This window comes from Oryzias melastigma, linkage group LG23 (assembly GCF_002922805.2).
Source record: "Oryzias melastigma strain HK-1 linkage group LG23, ASM292280v2, whole genome shotgun sequence".
Lineage (NCBI taxonomy): Eukaryota > Metazoa > Chordata > Actinopteri > Beloniformes > Adrianichthyidae > Oryzias > Oryzias melastigma.
The window spans coordinates 19367699-19377281 of record NC_050534.1 but is presented as its reverse complement, the minus strand read 5'-3'; the positions used below and the strand labels follow the sequence as shown (position 1 = coordinate 19377281).

Below are 9583 nucleotides of genomic sequence, written 5' to 3'. Positions count from 1 at the left end.
AAAAAAAAAACAGGTTTTAAAATTATGGTAAAATAGTTATAATATTCCTAGAACAAAGTTGCAAATTAATGACAAAAAAGTCATAAAATCATAAGAAAAAAAATTGTAGCAACACAAAAAAAGTCGCAAAGATTTATGAGAAAAAAAATGTAATTTTCCTAAAATAAAGTTGTGAATTTATGAGGAAAAATTAGTATTTTTTTAGAATAAAGTTTATTTTAAAAAAAGTAACTTTACTAAAATAAAGTTGTAATTTTGTGAGAAAAAAGTAAAAACATTTCATGAAAAAAATTGCTATTTTCCTATAATTAGGACTAAATTTACGTGAAAAAGTCGTATTTTATGGAAAAAAAAGTTAAATTATAAGAAAAAAGGTAGTAATATTACAAGAAAGAAGTCGGTAGTTATGACAAAAAAGTCGTAATTGTTCTAGGATAAAGTTGTAAATTTTTGAGAAAAAGTCGTAATTTTGCAAGAATTAAGACACAAATTAAAAAAAAAAATACTTTACTGAAATAAAGTCGTACGTTTACTAGATTAAAGTTGAGGAGATAATAAATTGCAAGAGAACAAAGCCAAATCATCTCCTAACAGTTCTTTTCTGGACTGGTGCAGTCTGGGTAATGTAGTCATAAAGCGTTGTGTATGCTAGTCAGCTGCAGTCGAATTCAAAACTTCAAATAAAAGTTAAAGGAAATTAACACATTTCTTGAATCTTTGCAGACACAAACGTGCAATCTTCTCCTTCTGTCTCTTTGCTGAAGGAAAAAATTAAAAACTTTTTATGAACAAATTTTTCCTAAAAAGTGGGCGGGGCTTTGTAATGCAACAGGAGCACTGTTTTACATACATCTAGTCCCTTTTTGCTCGTCCTTCGTTTGAAAGATGTCCGTTTTTTTCTCCTGGCAGAGTTCTTCAGCGAGCTCTGGGGTAGACACACAAACACACACAAACACACACACACACACACAAGTTCAGTGGTTAGTTCAGTGTCTCCGTGTCGGTTATGATGCTGATTAAAAGTGCAGGGAAGCATGTGACGTGACTGTGGGACTCGTTCCTGTGTGTGTGATAACAGAGACAGCGGCTCCGAGTTCCCTCAGACAGATAAGACACGTGTCAGTTCGGATCACATCATAACCACAGCACACATGTTAACACGCACAACCCGTCTGTGACGGGCCGTCGTTCAAATTTAGACCCTGCAAAGTCATTTCTCATTACGCTCAGAGAGTGACAGCGGCTGAACTTTATTTCTGCGGGGCTGTGTGTGCGTACGTACCTGTGGTTTCCTGACTTTGATGATCCACGAGGGCGGGACGATGACTCCGGCGTGAGCCCCCAGTGAACACGGCTCCTCGATCTGGTGCAGCATGAAACACGTCACCTTGTTGTGGAACTGCAAAAAAAAAAGAAACATTTGGATTGGAGATGCAGCCACCATATCGGTGATGGCTCCTCCGCTTTTGAACGTTCTGAGCTGATGAAGATGTGCGGAGATTTTCATAACTCCACCTACAAGTACGTCTTACAGATCTCCATAGCAACCACCTCTGCTGTGATTGTTTTACAGAAAAGTTTAGCTTCACATCTGAGAGGCAGTCAAATCTGTAAAAGAGTGGTCATCTTTAGGAAGGAGCCGCCATTTTTGTGAGGAAGCAGTCGTCTCTATGTCTTTGAAAGAGAGCGGCCATCTTTGTAAAAAGGCGGCCATTTTTGTGTGGGAGCAGCCGTCTTTCTGAAAGTGTTAATCTTTTTGAGGGAGCGGCCACCTTTGTCAAAGACCAGCCATCTTTGTGAAACAGCGGCCATTGTTGTAAAGAAAAAAATATTTTTTTTTAGTGAGTATCTATCGGAGAGAGTGGGCCTCTTAGTAAGAGGGCGGCCATCTTTGTGAAATGCTGACATTTTTGAGAGGGAATCGGCATCTTTGTAAAAGGGTGGCCATTTTTTGTTTGGGAGCAGCCGTCTTTACGACAGTGGTTATCTTCTTGGGGGAGGGGTCATCTTTGTCAAAAAACAGCCGTCTTTTTGAAAGAACGGCCATTATTTGAAAAAAAAAAAAAGTCTTTTTTTTTGAGTGAGCATCTATCTATGTGAGTGGGCCGCCATCTTTGTGAAGGAGCAGCCATTTTTATGAGAAAGCAGTCGCCTTTATGGCAGAGTATCTTTGTAAAAGAGCGGCCATCTTTGTTAAAAAAAACTGTCTATGTGAGTGGGCCGCCATCTTTGTGAAGGAAGTGCCCATCTTTGGGAAGGAACGGTCATCTATGTAAGGAAGCGGCCGTCTTTGAGAGGTAATTGCCATCTTTGTCAAAGACCAACCGTCTTTTTGAAAGAGCGGCCATTTTTTGAAAAAAAAAAAAAAAAGTAATTTTTTTGAGTGAGCATCCATCTATGTGAGCGAGCCGCCATCTTTGTGAAGAAAGCGGCCATCTTTGTGAAGGAAGCGGCCATCTTTGAGAGGTAATCGCCATCTTTGTGAAGGAAGCGACCATCTTTGAGAGGTAACCGCCCTCTTTGTGAAGGAGCTGCCATTTTTGTGAAGGAAGCGGCCATCTTTGTGAAGGAAGCGGCCATCTTTGTGAAGGAAGCGGCCATCTTTGTGAAGGAAGCGACCATCTTTGAGAGGTAATCGCCCTCTTTGTGAAGGAACTGCCATCTTTGTGAAGGAAGCGGCCATCTTTGTGAAGGAAGCGGCCATCTTTGTGAAGGAAGCGGCCATCTTTGAGAGGTAACCGCCCTCTTTGTGAAGGAGCTGCCATTTTTGTGAGAAAGCAGTCGATTTATGGCAGAGTATCTTTGTAAAAGAGCGGCCATCTTTGCAAAAAATTAAAATAAAAAATAATTTCTTTTAACGGGTATCTACCTATGTGAGTTGCCATTTTTGTAAGAGAGCTGCCATTTTTGTGAGGGGAAGGGTCATCTGTGAAAGGAAGTGGCCATCTTTGAGAGGGAGCGGCCATCTTTGTAAGGAAACAATAGTCTTTAAGGCAAAGTGTTTATCTTTGTGAACGAGTGGCCATTTTTGTGAGAAAGCGGCCATCTTTTTGAAGGAGCTACAGGTTAAAATGTTCAGAATTCAGCAGTCTCTTATCCAAAGTGATGATTTTCTTACAGTTGAGGCTAACGACGGGTTTTATGCTGCAGCACATCAAGCTTCAAGCTTCAGATTTTGAACTTTCCACCAAAAGATGGAGCAGATAACTACTTAAACCGCTAATCCCCTTCTCTGTCTCTGGATTAAACCCAAAGATAGAAAAGCTTTACAGCTACTATTTTGGATTTTTAAAAAGTTTTGGAGCTGAAAAATGGATGTTTATGACCTTATATCATGGATTTAATAGATGAAGTAATACATGTTTTTGAGTTTGCAGTCAATAAATTATTTAAAAAGCAAATTTAAACTTAAAAGAGAACAAAAAGAAGCTGAAGACTTGAAGGAAACCTTTGACAACTTTTACATCATGTATTAAGGTGAACTTTTCTTTTTGAATAAATACTTAAAAAAAATCTTTAAAAAAAATACTGGAAAAGAAGTTACTGGATTTTCATTCTGTCTTAACTTTTCAGACCAAACTCTGCTTTTAATGTGGAAAAACTTCAAAGCAGTCAAATGAAATCATTTAAAGTAAAATGTAAAGATAAAAAAGGAGTTTTAGAATGATATTTTAGGGCCTCCTCAGATAAACGTCATGGATTAAAGCGAGGATAAAACAGAAGCGATGCTCCGGCGTGAGCACCCGCTGACAGCGATGGAGGACTGACTCACTCCGGTGAACCTCGGCGATCCCGCCTCGCAGAGACAAAGAGCCGCCTGTTTTCAAAGCGCCGTCGTGACGGAGAGTCCTCCACTTTGGTCAGCAGAGACAGGAGCTCAGCGCGGACCTGATCCAGCTGTCAAACCTCTGTGCATTAGCGCCTTACAGCCGGACGCGTTCAGCTTTAGGAGCCTTTGTTTCTGTAGATCCATCAGAAAGTTTGAGTGAAAAAGGTCCTGCAGCTTTTATCGGTCGACTGAATCTTTCACACAGTTTCAATAAAGTTTACCCTGTTTAGGTAAAAAATGTGAAGGTAATTTAAAAATACTGGAGGTTTTGAAAGTTTAGAGGTTGTCATGGTGACAATGCTGCAGAGAAGTCATCCCACATGCATCAGTTGGAAATGTAATAACTAAAAAATGTTTGAATTAGTGCGACTGGCGTAACTGATACAAACACAAAATTCATTAGGTTACAATTTAAATTATTTTAAAGTGGGATCTGATTAAAGTTAAAAAAATATATATATATTGTTTTAAAATGAATCTGTTTGTCCATAAAGAACATTTTAAATTCATGTTTTTTCAAACTAATACTGTAAAATTATTTCATTAATTTAAAAGAAATGTTTTCACACCAAAATTTACAAAAAAATGAGCATAAATGAAGAATAAAGGAAACATTTTGATAAAAATGATAGATTTTTATACAATATAAACCTATTTAAATATATATAAATTAAAACCCTACTGTTAGGCGTTTTTCTGGTTCCTTGCTGATGTTTTTGTCGGATTGACTGAGGTTCTCTGCTGCTCAATCAGAACCCCATAGACAGGTCCAGGCCCGGTAAAAACTGACCTTTTCTCCAGTCAACGTTTTCTCGGTGGATTCATCTTCTTGTCTGACTGAATGTTTGATTCGTGCGTGGAGTTCTGACTAGAAAATACCGCCATCGCGAGGAGCTGTAAGCTAGTGAGATAGCAGGTGAATCGATGGAGGATAGGAATGGGGCGGGGCTTACTCAGAGGTAAATTTAGAGGAACTCCTGCCGCTCTACAGAAACTAAGTACTGGAAAACCACTCAGGTTTTCTAAAAAAAATCAATCAGGTTTACTGATTTTAGCTAAAAACTGCATCATCATAATTAAAAAAAATACTGGGAATACTTTGAAAATAATCAAAAGATGATCAGAAATGCAAATATTGGTTTAAATCTGAATTAAACAGAAAAGCAGGAAAGTCAAAACCTTCACTTACCGCCTGTTTACACCAAGAGCAGCTTATGGCGATGATTTCTTTACTGTGGAAGAACTTCTGCTGGAAACTCTGAGGAAACAGAGACTCGGGATGAGCGTCTGCAGACGGAGGGTCGGCACGTCTGCGTCTGCGTCTGCAGACTCACCTTCCCACACTGTTTGCACTTCCCCTCCTGTCTGCGTCTGTGAACCCAGTGATGCCTCAGCACGTTCTGGGGAAAAAACATAAAAAAAATCAGCTTTCATGGCTGTTATTCTGTCCCGTTTGCAGAAACACGAGGAGGAAACTCACGTCTCGGAGGCACCGGGATCCCCCCTCCCTGAAGGTCGGCTTACACCTGAAGTTAATCTGAAGGGAGACGCGGTCGTCATGTGACGTTGAAACGGACATGTCCGCGGACGCGCGGCTGACTCACCTTCTCCAGCTGCTCCATGCAGCCGGAATGAACCACGATCTTGCAGGCGGCGCATTTCCTCCTGGGGGCCGACTTCTTGAAGGAGACACAGGTCACGCAGACACAACAAGAGAGGATTCAGTCTCAAAAACATTCAGGTTTGACCTCAGACTGGAGCTAGACGATCGTCTTCAATCAGAAACACAGCACGGATTCATAAAACGGTTTTTATTTTGGTCATTTTTGAGGTTTTTCAACAGATTTTTAAAGAGAACTCCTCCTCCTTTTATTCCAGAAACATGAAAATTTCATAATGTTTGCTTAGAATTGAAGTTTGACGACAAAAACAGGAATTTTGTCTGAATCTGCTGCTTATTCAGTCGCTCTGATTTAGCTTAATTTACACTAATTTCAGGTAAAACACATTGATTATAGTTTAACCGTTTCTTGCTGTATATCAATAATTTCCAACAAGCATTAAATTCTTCATTTAGCCTCACATCGAACGGAAAGAACACTTTTTGAATATAATCGGGAATGAATTCAGGCATCGTTTTTTATATTCTATTTTACAAACATTTTCTTTTGTAAATTCATTTTAATATATTTTTATATATTTGTTTAATTTATGTTTGTTTATTTATTTGTGTGAATATTTATTTATTGCTTATTTATTTAAGTGTGTTTTTAATTTGCCTGTTTATTTATTTATATGTTTGTTTTATTTATTAACCATAAATATAAAGTATAATCATGTGATCATTATTTCTGTTCCCAGTATAAGAATGACTTTAGCTTAATGAATTTTAAAGAATGTAAACATGTTGATTCTCAATAAACTGTTTACCAGAATAAATCAAATGTTCAGGATTTTTCGTCTTTAGATTTTTCCTCCTGAGCTTCTTCAGCTTCAGGAACGTTTCATCCCACCGACGGACAAACCAAACGGCTCCAGTCGAGGTCACGGCGCCGTTTCGTCTCACTCAGAGACTGAACGTTCTGGCCGGTTCTGAGCTCAGCGTGTCGCTCTGCTGCCGTTTCTACTCCCTGCTGCCGGCGGGAACGTCTAGACATATCAATAAACTTTTGTCACCAAAGGTTACTCCTCAGCTCGCTTTCAGAGACTTTCTCCTGATCGGACCGAGTGGGTGGACGGAAGGATCAGAGTAACATAAATCTGGAGGTTTTTAGCGCGTTTGCTGGTCCGATTCTATTCCAGTTGTCAAAATATATAAACGGCGGTCAAACTGAATTTTATTTTATGATTAAATCTCACTTTAGAGCACGTGGAGATCACATGGTGCTGTAGGGGAAAACAAATCAGGAACTTTTTCTTTGGTTTTGTCGTTTCTTCTGCAGATTTTGTCTTTGTATTTGATTAAAGTGAGCTTTAGTTTTTTTGTTCTGTAGCTGCTCTGAAGCAGAAAACATTCTAACTGCTTTTAGTCCAAATTACAGCCAGCAGAATATTTATTCGGCTTCATTTAGTCATTCTTTTAAAGAGAAAAAATGTGTTTGTTCGTTTGCAGGAAATCACTCCCACAAAATACACTAAACTTTTTCTGTTGGATGTGATTTTTTAGGAGTTTTTTCTTTTAATGAATGAATAAATCCTTAAATGTTTTTCAAAACTGTGAGTTTAGCCTGTAAAGTGGTAAATCTAAAATTTATTACCACATAGTTGGAAATGTTTCTGTTTTAAGGTCATTTTTAGGTTAAAAAGTCAAACTATTGAGAAATTAAATGTATTTTAGTATTATTGTATTGGTTTAAATATTATTGTATTGTATTATTATAATATTACATTTACGGCAATTAACTTATAATTCAATAAATAATGACAAACATTCTAATGAAAGCTCTAACTTTGAAAATCTAGCCTTGATGCTTTAATTGAAGTCTTATTTTGAAAGGAAACCTAAATCAAACATTCAGCTCTTTTTGCTTTTTGAGTTAAACATAATAAAATAATGTTATGGAGTTATAATAAAATCAGTCTAACAGCTTTCATCCAGTGAAACTCGTAAATGTGTCTCCTGTCTTCTGTTCTTTATTGTTTTTGTGAAAAAAACAAGTATTTTTGGCACACAAGACATTTACAAAAAGGTAGCAGTGGATGCAGTTTATTTTTTACTGAGTGAAACATGAACATTAACATTTCTGATCAAATCTGTGTAAAAAAACACAAAAAATGGGTTTAGAAGTAAAAAAGTGCCTGAAAACCTGGATTAAAAATGTTTTCTGAAAAAAATTAAAAACATAAAAATCTTTTAACTATAGTTTAAGTATAGTTTATTCGGTAAAATGTTCTCTGTTTTCTTAGGAAGTTTGCTAAATTTTTTGTAGTCCTGTATAGTCGGTCGATCTTCCCTATGAAAAGAAACTAGACATTTTTTTAAATTATTGGGGAGGTTATTTAAGGTTCACTCACTGTTCTAATTATTAATACATTATTTGATTTTTTTAACATAATGAAAATGAAAAATTAAAGAGTGCGAATTGCATTATTTACCAAAAATGCCTTAAAAAAAGTAGAAAATTGTTGCTTAGCTACAACAGTTTGATGTCAAATGGAAACATGACGCTAAATAATATTAATATAATAATATATATAGTTTGATACACTATAACTGATATGATTACCTAATTATAGGTTGATTATATATAAGCACATGTCACTTTATGGTCACCAGTACAGTCTATTACGGACATTTACACATTTTTTAATTTGTAGTTCTTACTTTTATATATTCTTGAAACACATTGAGAGCATCAACATTTGTGGATACAATCACAAAAATAGGAATTCTGATCCTAAATGTTTTAGCACTTTAACCATTTTTTTGAAGAATTGTAATAATCCAAGCAGGCCACAGGGGGCAGTAGAGCACACAGGACGTGAGGCCATTTTAGCGTCACTCGGTGAAACTCGTAAATGTGTCTGATGTACTGATTTTGTTCATTTATCGTGAAAAAAACGTATTTTTGGTTTATTTCTTTCTTGACAGAAAGAGGAATATGAACATTTCTGATCAAATTGATATAGAAAATTGACAAAATATTCCTGGAAACTGATTGAAAATGTTTCTCTGCTCTGTATTGGAGGCTGACATGTCATAAAAAAACTTAAAAAGATAAAATCTATTGACTGTATAGTTCATTTAGTAAGATTTCCTGTTTACTTAGGGATTTTTTTATTGTATTTACTGCCTCAAACGTTTGTCTTCCACAGAATTTTGATTTGTTTTATATTTAATGTTCATAAACAGAACTACCAGCTCAGGTTTTGTCTTTTCTTTTGTCTCTAAATTGATAAAAGCTCCAGTTGCGCTCCGCTTCACTCACAGCTGTCTTCAGCAGACAGGCGTCCTCCCCCAGATAACACAGCTCTCCGGAGCAGCTCGTCTCCATCCACAGGTGATCGCCGTTCACCGCGTTCTCCTGCAGGTCACACACAGAAACGGCGCCTCAGAGCTCCGCCTCTTTCACGAGGCCTCTGGGAAACAGAAGCGAAGCCTCGACTGTGTCGAGCAGGTAATTGCTCCCGCTGGGCGAGTTCGTGTGTGGCGACATAAAAACTCAGAGACTGAGAGGTGATGAGTAAGAACCTGCAGGACGACTGGCTGCATGTGGAAGGAAAACTTCAATAAGGATGAACTCTTAAAGCAGGTTGATGAAGCGGCTCGTGTTTACTCACATCCGATAAAGATTTGTGGTTTTCTATGGATTTATCTGAGCTGCGTCTCACAGAGAAGTAAAGGTTAGCGATGACGTGCTGGAAGTGCTCCTGAAGCTCAAGGGAAAACTCTTCTCCAGCCTCCAATTAATAATACAGCAGATTGTATTTACTGTTCATTATTATTGCATGACTCTGGTGTAGTTAAAGCGCTCTTTGTGCATCACTTTTTTTCAAAATCTGAAAAAAATGTAGCCTGATTTACTATCAAATTTGGAGAAAAATGTTAATTTTAAACATTTAATGTCAGACTTCTTTACATTTAGTTTGTTTTCTCTATGTATGGAGACCCTTAAAGACCCACTCCAGTGTAAACGGTGGGACACGTGACCGTTACCTAAGAACGGGACACAAATGAGCAACCACAAGCCGATATTAAACCTGCCATTTTTAATTAAGATAATTGAAAAAGCTGTTTTTTTGTCAGTTTAATTA

General features: G+C 37.4%; 1 protein-coding gene across 4 annotated transcripts in view; it reads right to left on the bottom strand.

Annotated features, from left to right (window-relative positions):
* The window catches only part of dgki (diacylglycerol kinase, iota), an 86294-nt gene that overhangs the window by 26840 nt on the left and 49871 nt on the right, over positions 1-9583 (bottom strand). For all 4 annotated transcript variants that reach the window (XM_024284842.2, XM_024284831.2, XM_024284853.2 and 1 more), the window contains exons 3-9: positions 8758-8853; positions 5434-5508; positions 5310-5366; positions 5164-5229; positions 5019-5087; positions 1283-1399; positions 851-925 (exon numbers count right to left, since the gene is read on the bottom strand). In XM_024284842.2, coding sequence (XP_024140610.1) covers positions 851-925; positions 1283-1399; positions 5019-5087; positions 5164-5229; positions 5310-5366; positions 5434-5508; positions 8758-8853 — 555 coding nt within the window. The remainder of the gene's footprint in view (positions 1-850; positions 926-1282; positions 1400-5018; positions 5088-5163; positions 5230-5309; positions 5367-5433; positions 5509-8757; positions 8854-9583) is intronic.